The 21,162-nt window shown below is 37.2% G+C and overlaps 1 protein-coding gene across 4 annotated transcripts in view; it reads left to right on the forward strand.

The window, feature by feature from the left end:
• PHF20 (PHD finger protein 20) overlaps positions 1–17,361 on the forward strand; it is a 49,926-nt gene extending 32,565 nt beyond the window's left edge. For 3 of the 4 annotated variants that reach the window (XM_063144725.1, XM_063144733.1, XM_063144748.1), the window contains 8 exons: positions 168–266; positions 747–911; positions 4,628–4,797; positions 6,158–6,293; positions 7,464–7,659; positions 8,123–8,522; positions 11,591–11,762; positions 15,474–17,361. In XM_063144725.1, coding sequence (XP_063000795.1) covers positions 168–266; positions 747–911; positions 4,628–4,797; positions 6,158–6,293; positions 7,464–7,659; positions 8,123–8,522; positions 11,591–11,762; positions 15,474–15,616 — 1,481 coding nt within the window. In that variant the 3' untranslated portion in view covers positions 15,617–17,361. The remainder of the gene's footprint in view (positions 1–167; positions 267–746; positions 912–4,627; positions 4,798–6,157; positions 6,294–7,463; positions 7,660–8,122; positions 8,523–11,590; positions 11,763–15,473) is intronic. The other variant, XM_063144741.1, reaches the window with a different exon arrangement.
• Positions 17,362–21,162: the final 3,801 nt, after the last annotated feature.

Below are 21,162 nucleotides of genomic sequence, written 5' to 3' on the forward strand. Positions count from 1 at the left end.
TTTCACTATCAGCCATCTTTCTAATAACTTGATTGAATTGCCTTGACTTGCCTGAATTACGTTTAAAGGTTTAACTATGCATAAAATACACCTGGATAAAAGATTATTTTACATCCATACTGTAAGTTATAAGAAATGGTGACTTACAGATAATCATTTCTCTTAAGCTTCTAAAGAGAAGGAGAAGAACAAAGAGAAGAAACCCAGAGACATTGTAAGATCAAAATCAAAGAAAAAGAAGAAGAAGAAAAAGAAAACAAAATCAGGTAATACTTTAACATGGAAAATGTTTCGTTTTATTGCCCTGTTTCTTAGAGTCCCTGACTAATTTCAGTTAATTAGATTAAAACATACTGTTATTCTGGAGGCAGCAAAGAGACATACATGTATGAGACGTGTGTCCATTCTCTGCAGAGCAGGCAACAATGAGTTCTTGAGGAGAACTAGGATGTGACCCCTACTCCAGCCATTGGTCAAATCTTAATTCTAAGAGAGAGCCTGCCTCCTACTGATAGGAGAGGAGAGCATCCTAGAGTTAGAGACCCATCCATGCTATCCTTGTGGACAGAGGAGCCTATAAGCTTACACACCATCTGCACTACTTATCACATCACCTGTTCATTTAACGTGTAGTTTTGAAAAACCAGTGGAAAGTAACACACTTGATTAATTAATCATGGGGTTTTGTGCATATCCATTTCCTGTTGTATTTATTTTCAAACATTAATACTTCCTAATGTTTACAGAACATTCTGGGAGTGAAGAAAATGTCGACTTTTCTCAAGACCTTTCCCCTCCAAGATCAGTCATTGCAACAAGATACAGTTCAGCAAATCGGACTTGTGCACATTTGAGTACACAACTACATGGCTCTGATGCTGGGCATCGTAAACACAAATCGAAAATAAATGGTGAGATTGATTTTTTAGATAATTTTTAAAAATACTAATAAAGGAATTGTGTTTTTTTTTTTGCAAAGGCTTGTTGCCTAGGCCAGAAAGCATTGAGACCTGTATCAATATGCTATCATAAAACATGACGTATTTGCATTGCAGACGCACAGCATGTCAGCTGAAAAATCTAAGACTGATATATCGTGTGTGTTTGTGTGTGTGGGTTGAGTTTTCCAAAAAAAACAACAACAACATGCAGTGAAAGCGAACTCAAAACAATTTAATAATCAGAATCCCTCCCTATTCCCTCCCTAAGCTTGGTCAAATCCAAAAAAATTCTTCCATTTTTCTTTTTCTATTCCAGGGTAGTATATTAATTTTTTCTATGTCATTCATTTATTTATAGTCTTTTCATGAGTCTCACAAATTTCTATTTACAGAATACCAGTTCAAGATACAAATCTTTTCATTTCAAGAACTATTACTAAGAAATAGCTGGTATTCCATTAAACTAGTAGTTTATAGGAATATTAGAACTGTTTAGGTTTTGCTTTCAATTTATTACCTGGCTCCATCGGCTGGTAGGCTCTTTTGCTCTAAAACATTGCTTGCCTCTCTTAATTTTTCACATGAAGCTTTATACTGGATTAGTTTGAGTTATTAAAATATTGTTACATGCATGGCCTCACACTATTCGTTCTTACTTTGGATTGGATCCAATGCTGATCATCCACTTAATGGTACAGATTTTCTTCTCTCCCCTGCATGGCCCCCAAATTGCTCCAGAGGGTTGTGCGGGGGGGGGGTGTCTAGAGATTATTTGAGAGGCTTTTTGGGGAGTGGGGAGAGGACAATTAGGTCCTGTTGTGCCAGCAAAAGTCCGTTTGCACAGCATACAATCCCAACCCCTTGTGGACTATGCTGGAAAGAAGGTACCATCTTGAAAGGAGAGCATTTTAAGTAAACTGATTCAGTTGTAGGTTCCAGTACTTTTTCAGTTTGATTTGTCTCTCTGCATTTATTTATTTATTTATTTATTTATTTAAACATTTATATCCCGCCCTATATCACAAGGATCTCAGGGCGGTGTACAGATAAAATCATAGAACAATAAATATACAATTAATATGTTAAAACCAGTATGAAATTTTAAAACAATAAAATCCAATTAAGCAAGACAGTGTGCAGGCTGGTGGATTTAGTAGTGTCTGAAAGAAAAAAATAAATGGTGCCAAGAGTACATATTTTTAGTTTATTTGAATCCTTATTAATGGAGCCACGGTGAATTCCTGTGGCTCACAGGTTTCACTTGCTTCGCTGTTCCTAGATGAGCCACTCATCTACTAACTTTTAGACCTTGATGCCATTTCCATTCTAAATTACTGCATTTGAACCATTTATATCTTTCCAGAATGCTCAACCTTCAGGCTGAAATCTTCTAGATTTGGTTTCTGCTTAAAGGTGATCTGTATTTTTTTTTAATCTTAAACCAGCCCTTACTTATGTGGGAGATAATGTCCACTGCTACTCTAAAACAATTAAAATCTGAAGTGAAATGTGTTTCCCCATTTCAGTTACTATAAGGCGTCTAATAAAAGACTGAATACTTGAAAACAATTCCTCCACATAGTGTATGGAATGGAAGAAATTAACTGAGGATACAGAGAAAATTAAATCTATAGATCCAGTCTAAATATTTCCTAAACAAAGCCATATAAATTATTGGGAACGTAGAGGTGCGTGTTGCAAACTAACTCTAAAGAAATTATGAACTACAGTGATAAATTGATTACAATCCTATACCCATTTACTTGGGAGTAAGCCCCATTGAACTCAGTAGCATTTACTTTTGAGTTGATATGTTTAGGATTGCACTATAGGTGTATATAAAATGAAAGTTTATGTACTTCTAACTGGAGAGCCTTCTTGTATTCATTCTCACTTTCTGTCTTTCTGTTGTTTCACACATTATTCTATGGGTGCGCTGGAAATGGTATGCTATTCTTAATTGAGGGATATGGTGACCATATTTGTAATAAATAAATAAACTGTAACTGCAGATAAAATTATTATCAGTCCTAAAAATACTACTCCAATTTGAGTTATTGACCTATTAGATTGATGGGTGGAGTAGTTAGTGCATACTTGGTGGGAGGGAGCGCTCTCTTTCCTCTTCTTTCAGCCCCCATACAAATGTCCAGCTGGATATGGCCCTACCCTTTCAGTATGTTCCAGGCTGTACTCCCAAGTTCATGAACATCAAGAGAGACCCTGATGCTGTGCATAAAATGGTGTCCTGAATTCTTGGCAATGGAATTCATGGGGTTCCATAGCAGACAAACCAACATAGAGACTTTTCCCTAGTTTGAAAACTACTAGTTTGTTCTGCCCAACAATGCTCATGTGTTACACACTCAAGGAATACCCCCAGCTCACCTGCATAATGCGCTCAGCCCAAGGAATGGTGGGGAAAGGGGCGAATAAAGAGGGCAGTGTATCTGTACAGATCCACCATAGAATAGTATTGCATTCCACTGTTTTTTTGTGTGTGTGTTTTGCTACTGCCTTCCGCAGCTACATGGAGCTTACAGCTCTCATGGTCTAGCACTGTTGTTGGCCATGTATGTTCTGAGTCTGGCATGAGCTTGAAAAGCTAGGGAGAAATGCATTCGAAGTGGGCCTGTACTTTATCAAAACCCATAATCTTCCCCATTTTCCACTTTCACATTTTGAGCTGTTTATTTGAAGGACTCGGGAGTGTGCAGTGTGTGTATGTGTGCTCTGTACACAGACATTGCAACGCTTAATGGAGGCCACCACACACGCAACCACACTCTGTCAACCACACACGCAATAGTGGTGGGTGGAGTTTGCCACCATTTTATGGCTAACATAAAGTACAGCATTTTTTTTTATCCCGCCGTGAGGAAATTGCAGCTGTTCACCCCCAAATAAAGAAGTGTAACTGAGGGCACCAATTTTCTGAGGGCTGAGGTTTTCCCCTGCCCCCTGTTGATCCCAGAACTTGGGTCAGTTTTTGCTTTTCCCAATAATGACTCAGGTTGCCATCCATTTATTTAAAACCATAGTACACAAGAACTGAGCCAGCTACTTTATGCTAATCCCCAGCCTGGTGTGGGTGGACCCTTATGAATCAGCTTTTATGTAGATGGAAGCCAATAAGCACGATTAGAAAGAAAACAATACTGTGATTAGATGGCTAGTTAGATATAGAAAATAAAAATACTTTGCCTTAAAAGTAATTTTCAGCCCTGAGCAGGATTATTTGGGGGTAAATTCTATTGCTTTTACAGTGAGGTTTACCCCCAAGTGTGTGTAGCATTGTAGTCAAATGTTGGCATGATCCAGCCAGTTAAGCATTTAAGTCCCATTGATTTCATTGGGACTTATTTTGTTTTATTTGTTGTGTGCTTGTGTGTGAGCACCTCCCCCTTGGCTATTTTTGTGTTTGTTTTAAGTCTTTTGCTGAAATTCATGGGACAATATCTTAGACTGGATTGAATCCTATGTCTTATACTTGTTTAGTAATGGATACTTATTTAACACAGCATCTGAATCTGTCACAGAAACACAATTTTAAGCATAAGTTGGAATGTGGAAGTATTGTAAATGGATATTTCTCAGTTTACAGTAATTTAAAATGACCTACTCCTTTGGCAACTTTCCAGAATTACTCAGACAGTTTTTAATCCAATTGAACTCTTTGCACACAGAGGATGATACTTTGAGTGAGTCATCTGCAGATAGTTTGCTTTGGAGTGATGATGACTGCAGTCGAGACATTGATGTAACAACTAATCCTGATGAGGATCTTGATGAGAATGACTTTGAAATAGTTCGATGCATTTGTGAGGTGGAGGAAGAAAATGACTTCATGATTCAGGTATATCGCTGTAGATTAATGGATGAATATTGAAGTAAATGGAAACACAATAATAATGTGAATAGGAGTCAGTTACCCTGACTATATTGCAACACACACACACCACATCCCTGGGTAGCCAAACTTTAGTTAACAAGGATTACTCATTTCTGCATGTTTTGATAATAATGTGTTGGTTAGGAAACATCAGTACGAAACCTCTACAGTAGTAGTACTCTAAAGCTTACTTGGAATTATTTGCTAATGAATTAGATCGTGTGGGATACTAATAACCTTTATTTTTTACGCCTGTCTTTTCCTTCTCTTTCACTGTTCTAATTTCTCAACATGGGGGCCAGTGAACCAGTATCACTGATTGAAAAGCCTTCTGCAAGTGTTTGTGTTTACAATGGCATCTATTATGTTAGTTCTGATATTGTCAAAACTCTTCTTTTCCAGCTCAAAAATATAAATTCTGGTGGCTCAAAAATATAACCTCCAGATATACCATGAGCGTTACAACCCTGAAACTTCTTTTTCAGTTCAAATTCTAACCTGTGCTGGGGAAGAAACCAGTTCCCTTCTCTCTACCACTCAAGCTTACCTAGCTTGTTGTTCCAACAGTGGCACCTGTAGGATGGACAGTGCCCTGTCTTATAGCTAGGCTGTGAGCTAAGAGCAAGGGAAAATGTAGTTTCCCCAATCTATATAGTCCTGGGTGGGTGGGAATTCCCAGCACACTTGGTTCACAGCTGTAACTACATGCTGACCATCCCATTGCTTCTGGGGCAGTAATCTAGATAAGTGGATGGGAGAGATATAGGTAGATGGAGGGTGAGAGTTTTGAAGTTCACAGAGGGAACGATCAGATCTTCCCATACTACATTATAATACTATTAAGGTCACAAAAAGATCAGAATTGGGGTCAGAATAGTTTATTGAAGGAAATCTATTTGGTTTTTCAAGCCCAAATCCAAAGCCTGAAAAGTTGGTGTGGATCGCCCCATCGCTAGTATTGAGAGGAAGACTCTTTTTTCCCCCCTACCAAAGTTTTGGAGTTTATATTGACATGGGAAACTGAGTTTTATACTGATTCTATTACTGCTCTAAAATATATTTCTTTGTGTCGAGTTCCTTGATTAATTCTCTTACTACTTAACTAGTTACTTAGAGTACATATTATTAAACTGGAAAATTAAAATATAAGGGAAGTGGTAACTCCGAAAACAATTCTGGCATTTTCATTTATTCCATATGCAAAGGAAATAACCAAACACAGTAATACACCATCGTTTAAGTTAATAAGCTTTGATAATATTGTTAAAAGGTATTTTTTGTAGTATGTGCCAATCTTGTTCTAATTGTGTTTGACTTACAACAGTGTGAAGAATGTCTCTGTTGGCAACATGGAGTCTGTATGGGTTTGTTAGAAGAGAATGTACCTGAGAAATATACCTGCTATATTTGTCAAGATCCCCCAGGTACAAAGATTTCTAAAGTTGCAGAATCTTCTAATAGTATGTAGTAATTATATTATTTTATGTCTTTTATTATTAATTTATATTTTGTTAACTTGTTGGTTTATATGACTATACATCCAGAGTGATGAACTGAAAATAAATTGTTTTATTTTGCCATTTATTTCGTATTCTTTGCTCCAAATGAAGCAAATTCAACAACCGTTGGTAACAGCCCATATAAGTAGATGCATTTTGCTGATGATGGATGTGCTGGTCTCGGACCGTAATAAAGTGATTGATTGATTGATTGCTGATGATGGACATAATAACATAGGAAAGAGAGATTAAATTTATTAATTTTCAGTCTGTATATCTCTTTCCAATTTTCTTTCCCATCTTTTGAATGAATGAATTGTTCATGTTCTTGTAGTGGTCTACATTTGACAGCCAATGCAAGGAGCTTTAGCTGGAGGGCTGAATTCCAGTGTTTGCCTTCTCTTGCTCTCCTGGCAAGGAAGGAGCTTCTGTAACCAACACTGATGTTGTAACCATCACACTCATAGTAGCACATAGCTTTTAATTGACAGAGTGGACAAAGAAATCACAAGGATTATAATATTGCTAAGAACAATCTTCCTTGTTTGTGGCAAGGGAGATCTAGGTGGTGATGTGGGGCTAGATGTGCAGAGGTGGCAATAGCTCTCCCCTTGCTAGGACCAGAGAATTTTGTGTTTTTGTATTCAGGCATAGTGAAGTGGTTAACCAAGTTTCAGATAAAGATTTTTTGCAGTATCATTGTCTGCATGTTTATTCAGAAGTAATGCCCACTGCTGTCAGTGGGCTTACAGGTAAGTGTGCATAGGATGGCACCTTTAGTGGTTTTAACAGCTTCCTAAAATATACTGGCTTAGAGTGAAACCCTAATTTAAGAGACTTGCATTTTAATACCCTGGGCGTATCAACTATTTTACATTTCTTAAATCCCTGAGAGATAATTCAAGTATTATTGAATACCATCCTTCTTAGGGAGTTGGACAGATTTTCTTTACTACTCAAGTGTTTTTTTGTCTTTGGGGATCTTGCATTAAAGTTGGCTATTGTATTATTTCTAGAAATTACTTATACATGAAAAAAAAATAAGATTCAGTAGTAGATCAGAATTTTGCTAGTAATGGTATTTATAAATGTACTTTAAAAACATTTACTCCCTTATTACTGCTGCTTTAGGTAAACGATCCAGCTTGAAGTACTGGTATGAGAAGGAGTGGTTGTGCAATGGACACATGCATGGCTTAGCATTTTTGGGAGAAAATTATTCCCACCAGAATGCTAAGAAAATAGTAGCCACACACCAACTTCTTGGCGATGTTCAAAAAGTGATAGAAGTACTGCATGGACTTCAACTGAAGATGAGCATTTTACAGTAAGCACTGTTTTCAACATCCTTGTTTGAATTATACTGACAGGTGTCATGTGGTTTCAATGTGAAAGATGCCTGCTCCACTTTGCTTTGACTTTCCAGTGCAAGTCCCCATCTCTCAACAAATCCAACTATGCAGAATGCTTGTGAGAGAATTATAAAGTATACTGTACTGCTTTTTAAAAATATTTTCTCAGCACTCACAAGGTTATTAAATATGACAGGGATAAACTTCTCAGACCATGTTAATGTTTGCCTTTGGTAAGATCTCAAATAACCTATTGGTAAGATAAATCTGAAGCCTTCTGCATGTGGGCAAAAAAAAGGGAAGGGAAGGCTACTGTGGTTGTCAGTTTGTAGGGTGGGGGTTAGTTTATTTAATTCTTTTAAATAAAGAGGGAAAAGGGTTAGATAATTGTTAGTAAAAGTTTTAAGTGTGACTTTCACTCTTTTACTTACTCTTCAGAAGCAAAGAACATCCTGACTTGAAACTCTGGTGTCAGCCTTGGAAGCATCTTGAAGTAGAAGAAAAATCACATACTGCACGCCTCATTCACATTGAAGAAAATTGTTGCAAAGAGGAAAATACAAGTTACAGAACTTTTAATGGAACCATTGAGAAACCTTCAACCATTCCTTCTGTAGAGGAATCTTATATCACTAGTGAACACTGTTACCAAAAACCTCGCGCCTACTATCCTGCTATAGAACAAAGACTTGTCGTAGAAACAAGAAATTCGGACATAGAGGATGGCGTCAATAGGATTAGAGAGAATGGAGATGATACCATAGTGGAGAGATTAGGATGGGAGCTGGATAGAGAAATACGCAAGTTGGAAAATGAGTCGAAGCATAATTACTCTAAGGTATGTTTTTCTGAAGTTTTCCTGGCTTTTAGCACTTGGGTGTACTGAATTAGTGCCTGAGCACAGTAATGGTCTGGATGGGGGCCAATAAAATCCAGACAAGATGGAGGTACTGTTAGCGGGTGGTTCGCCTGTCCAGCTAGGTGATGTTCACCCTGTTCTGGACGGGGTTGCACTCCCCCTAAAGGATTGGGTTCATAGTTTGGGGGTGCTCTTGGATCCAGAACTGTCTCTTGAGGCACAGGTGAACTCCGTGACAATGAGCACCTTTTATCAGCTTAGGCTGATATACCAACTACGCCTGGACAGAGATAGCCTAGCTACAGTTATCCATGCTCTCATAACCTCTCGTTTGGATTACTGCAACACATTATATGTGGGGCTGCCTTTGAAAACAGTCCGGAAACTTCAGCTGGTACAAAACAGGACAGCACGTTTATTAACAGGGACTGGCCAACGAGACTACATCACGCCAGTCCTTTTCCAACTTCACTGGCTGCCAGTCCGGTCCGGGTTCAATTCAAAGTGCTGGCATTAACATTTAAAGCCCTAAACGGCTTGGGGCCAGGCTATCTGAAGGAACGCCTCCTCCCATATATACCTGAGGTCATCCTCAGGGGTCCTTCTCCGTGAGCCCCTGCCAAAAGGAAGTAAGGTAGGTGGCTACCAGGAGGAGGGCTTTCTCGGCTGTGGCACCCTGGCTGGGAATGAGCTCCCTAAGGAGTTTCACCTGGCATCTACACTATATTTTTTCAGACGCCAGGTGAAGACCTTTTTATTCTCTCAGCATTTTAAGTCTATAAATTCAATTTTAACTTTGCTGTTTTAAATTTGTATTTCTGCACTGCTACTGATTTTATCCTGGTTGTGCTTTTATATTGTATTTTACATCATGTTTTTATATTGTTTGTTTTATATTTTGAATGGTTTCAATTTTTGTGACTTGCCCAAGGAACTTCAGCTATTGGACAGTATAAAAATGCAAAAATAAATAAAACCTGCTTCTTAAACAAATGGAGAGTTGGAATTCCTACTAAGTGAAGAGCTAAGCTTGGGATCTCAGGATAAGGCAGCACACTGGTTGGCTACATAAATTTGGGGGTCCTGGGTGGTTGCTAATGGAAGTAGAAATAAACAAAGAATGCATTGCCAATTAACCATAGCAAATAAAATGAAAATGTCAAAAGAATGCAATTGAAGCACTTTACATCAGATATCCATTTACAAAAATTGTGATAAAATTAAGATTATTTGAAGAATTAATATGATTATTATTTTAGAAAAGTTCTATTCTGCTCTGAGCTTGGTATTATATATATATTTAAAATAACTCTTTCAGCATAGATAGTGCAACAGTTAATACTCTGACTTAGGACTTCTGTAATGATTGCATATGAACCACATATAGGTATATATCCTTTTTCTTTTTTATAATTTTTATTAATTTTTTAAACACATACAATAATCACACTACTTCAACTCAATATCCCACAATAATAAAATTTTAAAAACTTAATAAAATAATATAATATCTCGTGCACCCCACCCCCTGGGACCATTATTCTCCTTTCTAAAATTGTAACGTATCCTGTGACGGTTACTCCCTTTCCCTAATACAAATTTAATAAATGGTCTCCATATCTCTTCAAAATCATTTCGCTTCATCACTCCTTTCTTAACTTTAATACTACTCGTGAGCTTGTCATTAATAGCTATATCCCAGACTTCTTTATACCATTCTTCCAATTGATAATCCCTTTGTTCCTTCCAGTTCCTGGCAATTATTAATCTAGTTGCTGTTAATACATTAGTTATTAGTTCTTTACTATTTTGTGTACATTTAACCCCTTCATACTTGGCCCTATCTTTAGCTTCCATCCCATTATTTCATTTATCTCTTTAAACACTATTTGCCAAAATTTCTGAATAGCTTCACAAGTCCACCATATATGGAAGTACGTGCCTTTTTCCTGACATCCTCTCCAACATCTTGCAGAATACTTTTTATCCATTTGATGTAATCTTACTGGTGTTAAATACCACCTCCATATCAATTTACAGTAATTTTCCTTTAATCTTACCAACGTAGTCTTTAATATACGTTGATTCCATATCTTTTCCCACTCTTGACTACTCAACTCTCCTTCCATATCTTGGTCCCATGTCATTTTGGTATATTCTTGCTGTTTTCTCATTCCCAGCAATATCTTATATAGACCACTCATTATACCCTTACTATCTTTCCTCCTTTGTCTTCCTTTTGTATAATCAACTTTTCAATCTCCATACATTCTCTACACTCGAAATTCTCCTCTTTCCGTTTTTTTGTCCATTGTTCTAACTGTAACGCCTCCATCCAGGAATTTTTCCTCTCCCTTACTAGCTCCGTTACTTTTTCTTTACTATCCATCTTTTTCATCCAATTTTTTAGTTTAATTATTTCCCTTTTCCTTAAATCTTTTTCCAACTCTTTCTTTAAATTCTCTGGGAAGTTCTGCACCATTACAACTGGAGTTAGGGATGAGATCTTTGGCATTAATTTTTCTTTATATTTGGCCCAGATATAGGTATATATCCTTAACAGCATACTATCCTATTTCTTCAATTCTAAGATGCACTTTTTCCCCCATATAAACATCTCTAAAAATGGGGTGCGTCTTAGAATTGCGGGTGTGTCTTAGGGATTTTTTTTTTCTGTTGGTGGTACTGAAATTAGTGTGCATCTTACAATCAATGGCGTCTTACAATCAAAGAAATACGGTAGCTTTGTATGTGTGAAGTAGCTATTTTAATATATGTTAATAATTTCATTAATGTTCTAAATGATTTTAATAAGCATAGTATTGTTACACAAGTTACCCAGAAAAATAATTTGTAATCTTAAATATTTGACATAGGAAATTACTGGTATTTCTATTTATTGATTGTCAGTCCTGTCTTTTGATCCTGAAGTATTAGGAATTGCATATAACATAGCATATCTAAATAATATAAAATGTTACTTTTCTTTAAAATTATATTGGCTGCTTAAGTGCCTGAAAGAATAATTAACTTGCGTATTTTGGCAGGTAAGAGAAAAAGTCACATCAGAAGAAGATATTGAAGTGAAGCTGCTGGAAAAAGACAAGGAAGGAGTTGTGAATTCCCAGCTGCAATGGCAGCTGAACCTCTTAGCCCATGTTGAGTCTCTGCAAGATGAAGTTACTCATAGAATGGATTTAATTGAAAAGGAACTAGATGGTAAATGGCTATGGTTTTCCAACTTTTTCTTCAGCTTATAAAGTCTATTTCTATTCACTGCTATTAATTTTGACTTCAGTTGCTGATTTGTGGTCTGCTAACCATTAATATCAATTTATACTAATACATTTTATGAAATGTACCAGCTTAATTCTGCATTTGTATTAGTATTTTTAAGCTATTTATTATACAAAGGGATACAAAAGGAATATTACAAAAATAGATCTCTATTAAATAAGATCACTACAATGTAAATTCCAATATATGTTAAAATTTTGTCTGCTGTTCCATCTATGAATGAAGTACGTTAACTTGCCCATTTTGGTAATATTCAAACAGTTCAATAACCATTCTTCAATCGATGGAATCTGAAGATGTTCCTAGTGTTAGAATGTTCTCCAGAATTGTATTAAAAGCACTAATAGGTATAATACTAAGGTATACCCTATGATTTGTGAAATTGAATTTGAAATTTACCTCCAATAATTCTGGTTAGGACCAGCACATATGAATTAAATCTTCTCTGCTAGCCCTACATTTCTAACATTTGAATTGTGTAGTTGCTTCTGCAAATACCTGTAAGAATCATTGACACCCTATTAAGTAATACAAGTATCAAATACTATAAAAACACAATTAATATTGTGTTTCCTAGGCTGAAAGATGTAGTGAATATAACTTTTAATAGATAGGTATATCCTCAGCCAACTTTGCTCCCTTGTTATCTAACCCTAGACCTTTCCAGCACATTTTAAATGTATGCCTTTTTTTTTTTGCATAACATATTAATTCTTTGCCAAGAGTCCCTTCTGTTCCTCATTTTGACTTAATGTTTCCCAAGCTGTTCGACTTCTTAATGAATAAGGGAAGCTCAATTTATAGGAAAGAAAATTTCTAAATATTGAGGGTTCCAATCATCAGTTTTCCTGCTAATCTACTGTCTCATCAGTAGTTGCTCATTTATTGCTACCTCACTAAATTTATGCATCTTGTTCGTTAATTGAAAGAATCTGGCATGCTCACTAATATTAAATGTTCTGTGTCTACTAATAACAGATTCTAATAGAGATCAAATCAGGATTTAAGTAACTCATCGTCATTTGAAACTTAATATGGCAAAGACAGAATTGCTTGCTTTTCCTCCTAAACCTTCTCCCCATCTTTCATTCTCTCTTACTGTCAATGATGTTACACTTACTCCAGTCAAGGAAGCTCGTAGTCTTGGCTTTATATTTGACTCCTCGCTCTCCTTTATTCCTCATATTGAGACAGTAGCTAAATCCTGTCATTTTTTCCTATATAATATTGCCAGGATTCGATCATTTTTGTCTGTCTCTTCTGCCAAGACTCTTGTTCATGCATTGGTTATTTCTCGGTTGGACTACTGTAACCTTTTTCTCACTGGCCTTCCTTCTTCTCACATCAGTTTGTTGGTTTCTGTTCACCACTCTGCTGCTAAGATCATCTTCTTTGCTCGCTGCTCTGACCATGTTACTCCACTTCTGAAATCTCTTCATTGGCTTCCAATTCACCTCAGAGTCCAATATAAACTTCTCCTGTTGGACCTACAAAGCTTTTCACATTCTAGCTCCTTCCTATCTTTCCTCTCTCATCTCACACTATTGCCCCGCTCGTGCTCTTCGCTCCTCAGATGCCATGTTTCTTACCTGCCCAAGGGTCTCTACTTCTCTTGCTTGGCTTCATTCATTTTCTTCCGCTGCCCCTTATGCCTGTAACGCTCTTCCAGAACATTTGTGAACTACAAGTTCAATCACAGTTTTTAAAGCTCAGCTAAAAACTTTTCTTTTTCCTAAAGCTTTTAGAACTTGATTTTGATCTTACTTTTATACTGTTAGTTTTACTCTACCCTGTGCCTATTTGGAGCATTCTCTTCCCCTTCTTATTGTTTTATTACGATTCTATTAGAATGTAAGCCTATGCGGCAGGGTTTTGCTATTTTATTGTTTTACTCTGTACAGCACCATGTACACTGATGGTGCTATATAAATAAATTAATAATAATAATAACAACAACTTTTTTGGTTCACCTTTTTACAAGTTGCTGTGGAATTAATTTAAGTTCCACCTGATGTCCTCTATCTTCCTTCATTATTCAAGGCAGTGCAATTAAAAGAATTCGTTGTTTATTCGTTCAGTCGCTTCCGACTCTTCGTGACTTCATGGACCAGCCCACGCCAGAGCTTTCTGTCGGCCGTCACCACCCCTAGCTCCCCCAAGGTCAAGTCTGTCACCTCCAGAATATCCTCCATCCATCTTGCCCTTGGTCGGCCCCTCTTCCTTTTGCCTTCCACTTTCCCTAGCATCAGCCTCTTCTCCAGGGTATCCTGTCTTCTCATTATGTGGCCAAAGTACTTCAGTTTTGCCTTTAATACCATCCAATTGGTCCAATTCATGTCACATCCTCAACATTATGTGATAACCCTGATGATGTCCAAAGCAACTGTGCTGCCTCAGAATATAGTGCTGAATTGTTGGTGACCAGCCTTCCCTGTGTTTTGTCTAGTCTTGAGAAATTTTATCCACATTCCCCACACCATGCATATGTTTATAAATCTCTTACCATGCCCCAATTCTTGGTAGTCATTTTTCCTAAACTTAAAAAGCCTCAAATGTTTTAGCCTTTCCCCATAGGGAAGATGCTCCAACTAACTCGATCATTTTGGTTGTCTTTTTCTGCTTTTCCAGATCTACAATACACTCTTGAAACTAGAACTGTACACAGTATTCTAAATGTGGCCAGATCTGTAGAGTATATTAAAAGAATAATACTGGTAGTTCTATTTTCAGTCCTTTTTAAAAATAATCCCTAACATGGAATTTGCTTTTTCCATAGTTGCCATAAACTGAGTTTGTATTTTCATTGAGCTATCCACCACAATTCCAAGACACTTTACCTGGATGATCATTGCCATTTCAAACCCCCACCACCTTTGTATATAATCAAGATATTCTGCCCCAAACATGCATTACTCCATACTTTTGAACTCCATTTATAATTTCTTGTCCAGTTTGGAGAGATTCTTTTGGAGTGCTTCACAGTGTACTTGGATTTTTACTATCCTGAATAATTTGGCTACTTGACTGCTCATGCCTAACTCCCAAATCATTGATAAAGAGGCTAATGGCAATGGGCCCAATATAGATCCACTTTTTACTTCACTCAGTTGTGTTTGTTGGGGAAAGTTTTATTCCTATCCTTTGTCTTCTGTTGTTTAATCAGGTACTGAACCATAATGGGCTCCACCCTGTTATTCCATGGCATTTAGATTTGGTGAGGGAACTATACTGTTTGCAAGTTGAGGTTTCTACTATATCACCACATCCACTTGCTTGTTGAAAGTACTCCAAAAGATTGATGAGGCGGGACATCCCGCATCCATTCTAATTTGTTCTCCTGTGTGCTAAGTAACCGTGTTTCCCCCCCACCAATTTACCCAGAATAAACATTAACCTGTAATTTCCTAGATCTACTTTTTAAAAATTGACATTGTGTGGCAACTTTCAAATCCTCTAGTACAGAGAAAAGCATGGGACTATGTCTTGGTGAGAGGTGGAGGCTAAAGCTTGTTTATGCTCCTCTGGTAGATATAGAATGCCCTTTAAAAAAAATCTAAAGGAAGGAGAAAACTGTCTTGATAAAGCATATGTGAGCATATTTGTGAACATTAATGTTATTTTTTTTTCTTCCAGTTTTAGAGAGCTGGTTGGATTATACTGGAGAGTTGGAACCACCAGAGCCACTAGCTAGACTCCCTCAACTTAAACATTGTATAAAACAACTCCTCACAGACTTGGGCAAAGTCCAACAAATAGCGCTTTGTTGTTCAACATGATACTGGAGATTTCTACATGATGGCTGGAGCATATCACATGATGAGCACTCTCTGTTTAAGTGGAATAGCATGCTTGTTGCATGTGATGCAGAACTGACTTCAGGGAATTGTTTAGGGACAAGGGTTACTCTTCAAAAAAGTAATGAGGTTGCCCTTATCTTTTGTTTATTTGGCTTTTGCTAGGCATTTTTAACATTATGGGAAGGGATTTATTCTTGTCTTCAGCGGCTAGGAACAGGTTGACAATAGACTTTTCATTCCTTGTATCAAGTTGTTGAATTAAACATTAACGTTCTTTGCATACATACACTGACAAAATTGTGCCACTGGAGAACAAAGTTCTAAGAGCCAAAAATGATTAGTTGACCAAGGCTGTAAATTACATTCTGCATAGTTTATTTAAGTGACTAGTGCACCAGATGGAGTCATTCTTTTTTCAAATGGTTTATGCATAACCACAGTATTTAATCAATAGAAGATATTATTTTCAAGCCTAGCAAGTATGAATGTCTAATTTTATTGTATGCTGTTACAAGAGGTTGGCAGATAATGACCTGAAACTTATCTACTATTTTAAATAGATGTAGTAGAAGGTCACAACTTGGTTGCACTTCTTTTCCTAGTAAATGATCGTTTTCCATATTTATCATGTCATTGTAGCATGACTTTTATGGTACTGGGAAACCCGTTTATGTTGTACTTCTGTGCATTCTTGAATTTCTAAATCTGGCCATGCTGTGCCTCCCATGACCTAGTGCTGATGAGACCACCCTCATGGCAGGGTACAAAAGTCTCTGAGATAAAAGGTGTACTACACAAATTCAGATTTAGCCATGGTCTGTGATAGACACAGTGTAGTTTTCTATGCTACTGTTAATAATTGCCATTCCGGTTATAGTTTGAAATGTAGTCTTTTTCAATATTATAAACGTTCTCATTGTAGAGACTTGTAAATGTGTGGTTTTGGGAATCAGTTTATTTTATATTTGTGTAAATGAAACCTCAAGATCTATGCATGAGGTACTGTCCCCAAAGGCAATGGGACGTTATGTTAAACAGTATGTTTTCAAAATCCCTTTTTGTACTTATTATTTTTAGTTTCCTTATTTGTATTATTTGTGAGATCAAAGTGAAAATGCTGCTTAAGTTGAAGCTACATTATACAGTACCTTTTGGAAACTGGTGTATTGTAAGTATTTGATATGTTTAAAAAACACATTTGCCTGCAGATCATATTTCCATCAATGTTTTTTTTCCTCTTTGTTAGATAACATCTGGGACAAAAGGTTATTTTGAGGTGGACAGGAATGGACTATTTTTGCATTGAGGGTGTTCTGAATGTTGGGTTTTTATTACCTTGATATCAGAGTTCTGTTTTTGACACCACCAAAGTTTAAGATTAAAGCACATTTGTGAGTTGAAGACCTGTTAAGTGTACAAAGTGATAATTATGGATATAAATCTGTAATGTTTATATGCTGCAGAATTATGTAAATTTCAGTTAGCCAATGTCATAGAAATAACAATAACTACAATTAGCATTTTGACCAGCTGATCTCCTTCTGAAAGAATTGCTACACTATTCAAAGTTGAAACAAAGGCTTTTGTGCCAAGACTAATTTCAGGGAATAATTTGTCTCCAATTTATTGGCACTTATTGGTTGTGTGTGTAACATCTGTACAGCAGATAAAACTTATTTTGCTGTAATAATTTGGAATAAAGCTCATGTGATCATTAAATGACACTTGTGGGAGTTATCACAGTGATATTCAGTTACCCAGATACCCCCAACTTTCCATCTTCCAGCTGTAAACAAATGATGGATGACTAAAGCTTCTGATATTTGACCAGTTTGTTCCTTGTTTTTTTAACCATGTAAATGTCCCTTGCTCAATGGTTAGGAGCCTTGTCTGCTTTGCTGTATAGCAAAGTAATAGATCAGACAACTAGTAGGGATTGCTCCTCTTTTCTTCATCACAATCCCTGAGAGGTTCAGAAATACTACACAAGTGAAGTTATTTGTTTTTTCTCCATCTTTAAACAGTATTGAAAATAGTATATGAATAGATCTACTTGTCAGGTCTCCCAGCAGCCATTTATGTTCCAATCTTGAGGTTACTGTTTTAGCAGTTCTGTCCCATTTGCCTTGCTCAGGATGCAGCTGTAGCTATTGACATAAGTAGAAGTGTACATTGTTGGAGCTATGAGTATGAAAGTATGTATGTGATGCCCTAGAAATACCAGTTTAAAATTCCAAAGTTCTTTTGAACTACATCCCCTTAAAAAAGACCACTTGCAATAGCTTGAAGTGGAAGGAGGGGTTTTAAAAGCAGGAATACAAACACACCCATGAACGGAAGGGATTGCTGCTTTTAAAAACACACATGTTTGGATCCCAGCTCTATAGCCTGTGCTCGTAGACACTACTATTGATGGATGCAGTATCTAAACCTGTGATTGCAGGTGAGTGATTAGGCTGTACTGGCAAACTTTATATAATAGCCAGAGAGGAAAGAGCTTTCCATGGCTAGAACAGATATCAAAGCAGGTTGATCAATCCCTCCAGCAGCCTGTTCAGTAAAATACCTTTTTTAAAAACCTGCCTTTCCCTTGTCCCCCACCAGCCTATTAGTAAGCTGGTAACCTTGGAGGACTTTACATGGCTGCTTTTATAAAGGAAAGTTGCATATACTTATACACAAGAAATTTACCCTCCAAAACAATGTTCCCTTCTTAGTTTCAAAGCCATTTGTATGACCACTGATTCCCCCCGCCCCCCACATAGCAGTGGTAATTGCTTGATCAAGGCTACATGCTTGCTTCCAATTACATGATGCACTGTAAGTACAGAAGGATTGGTCTTTGGGTACATGCTACTGGAACATAAGGAATTTTTATGCAAACAATTTGACTTGGAGATAATATTTGAGGAACTTGCTTGCTTCTACATCTAAATTGTACTCGATTTAGTACAGGGACATTTAACTTAAGCCTTGTTTACTTTAGGATTTAATTTAAATGTTAATTTAAACAAGTTAACATATTTTAGAAATTCTTTTTGTGCACTGAAGCTTTAAAACATTCTTTCCTCAAGGTCTTAAAAGAGGCTGTTGGTGCAGTTAGCTTGGTCCTGCTCCTCCCATCCCCGTTTTGTCTACAAGCCACAGACATAGACCACTGTGTAATGTGAAGCAAACACCAAACAGCCTTGTTTTTTTAAAAAAGTTCCTATCTTAACGTATCCATGCTTGGTACACTCTAGGTGTTTTGGACTCTAGCAAGGTTGCCCTAGCCTATCTTAAATTGTGGTAAGAATAAAATGGTATGGCATGGCACGTATGCCATCCTAAGCCTCTTGGAAGATGGTTACGATAGACACAGCAATTTTAGATATGTTGTTGGACAAGATTTGCCACATGGAGCCAATGGAAGGTGATTTAAGCTGCTGTGACTGATAATACTGATTGGTGGTAAAGTCAATAAATGCATTGATGGTCAACACACAGAATTTCAGCCTAGCAGACAAGGCCAAGGCACCCCGGCAGGCAAATATGATGTACAAACTGCCCCCTGCATATATCCACTGTTCATCTCTGATGTATTTGAACAACTTTCATCCCTCACCTCTAGAAGATAGCACAGTAAAAAAACAAAGCAGCTTTGGTTTAATTGCCATACCATTTTTGCTCTTAAAACTAGAAGTATATCCTTCTCAACTTCATGAACTATCAAGACAGCAGATGCTCCACTGAAGAAAACTTTAAAAAAAACTTTATTGTGAACATCTGTTTGTGTTCAGTGGAATAATAGACCAGCTATAAGATACTGGCAGTAAAGCTCTGAAAGTGCAACGTATTTATATATATATATATTCGTGTGAAAAAGAAAGTACACCCTCTTGGAATTGTATGATTTTACATATCAGGGCATAATAAACTATGTGTGAAAAAGTACACCTTATGATTCAATAGCTTGTAGAACCACCTTTAGCAGCAATAACTGGAAGTAATCCTTTTCTGTATGACTTTAGCAGTCTCTCACATCGTTGTGGAGGAATTTTGGCCCGCTCTTCTTTACAACTTTGCTTCAGTTCATTGAGGTTTGAGGGCATTTGTTTATGCACAGCTCTCTTAAGGTCCCGCCACAGCATTTCAATTGGGTTGAGGTCTGGACTTTGACTGGGCCATTGCAACACCTTGAGTCTTTCTTTTTCAGCCATTCTGTTGTAGATTTGCTGGTGTGCTTGGGATCATTGTCCTGTTGCATGACCCAATTTCGGCCAAGCTTTAGCTGTCGGACAGATGGCCTCACGTTTGACTCTAGAATACTTTGGTGGTATTATTATTATTATTATTATTATTATTTTATTATTTTATTATTATTTTATTTATTTATATAGCACCATCAATGTACATGGTGCTGTACAGATTACACAGTAAATAGCAAGACCCTGCCGCATAGGCTTACAATCTAATAAAGTTGTAGTAAACAATAAGGAGGGAAAGAGAATGCAAACAGGCACAGGGTAGGGTAAACAGGCACCGGGTAGGGTGAAGCTAACAGTATAGAGTCAGAACAAACTCAATATTTAAAAGCTATAGGGAAAAGAAAAGTTTTTAGCTGAGTTTTAAAAGCTGTGATTGAGTTTGTAGTTCTCAAGTGTTCTGGAAGAGTATACAGAGGAGTTCATGGTCGACTCAATGACTGCAAGGTTCCCAGGTCCTGTGGCTGCAAAACAAGCCCAAATCATCATCCCTCCACCACCGTGCTTGACAGTTGGTATGAGGTGTTTGTGCTGATATGCTGTGTTGGGTTTTCACCAAACGTGGCGCTGTGCATTATGGCCAAACTTCTCCACTTTGGTCTCATCTGTCCAAAGGACATCATTCCAGAAGTCTTGTGGTTTGTTCAGATGCAACTTTGCAAACCTAAGCTGTGCTGCCACATTCTTTCTAGGGAGAAGAGGCTTTCTCCTGGCAACCCTTCCAAACAAACAATACTTGTTCAGTCTTTTTCTAATTGTACTGTCATGAACTTTAACATTTAACATGCTTACTGAGGCCTGTAGAGTCTGAGATGTAACTCTTGGGTTTTTTGCAATTTCACTGAGCATTGCACAGTCTGACCTTGGGGTGATTTTGCTGGGACGTCCTCTCTTGGGAAGATTGGCAATTATCTTGAATGTTTTCCACTTTTAAATCATCTTTCTCACTGTAGAATGATGGACTTTAAATTGTTTGGAAATGGCCTTATAACCCTTCCCAGATTGATGGGCAGCAGCAATTGCTTCTCTAAGATCATTGCTGATGTCTTTCCTCCTTGGCATTGTGTTAACACACACCTGAATGCTCCAGACCAGCAAACTGAAAAAACTTCAACTTTTATAGAGGTGGTCATACTTGCTGATGATCAATCACGGGCATTTGATTAGCAGCACCTGTCTGCTACTTAGTATCTTAATTCCTATGGAAGCAGTAAGGGTGGACTTACTTTTTCACACATGGCTTCTCCATTTTGGCTTTATTTCTGTTAAATAAATCATGAC

Source organism: Elgaria multicarinata, chromosome 1 (assembly GCF_023053635.1).
Source record: "Elgaria multicarinata webbii isolate HBS135686 ecotype San Diego chromosome 1, rElgMul1.1.pri, whole genome shotgun sequence".
Lineage (NCBI taxonomy): Eukaryota > Metazoa > Chordata > Lepidosauria > Squamata > Anguidae > Elgaria > Elgaria multicarinata.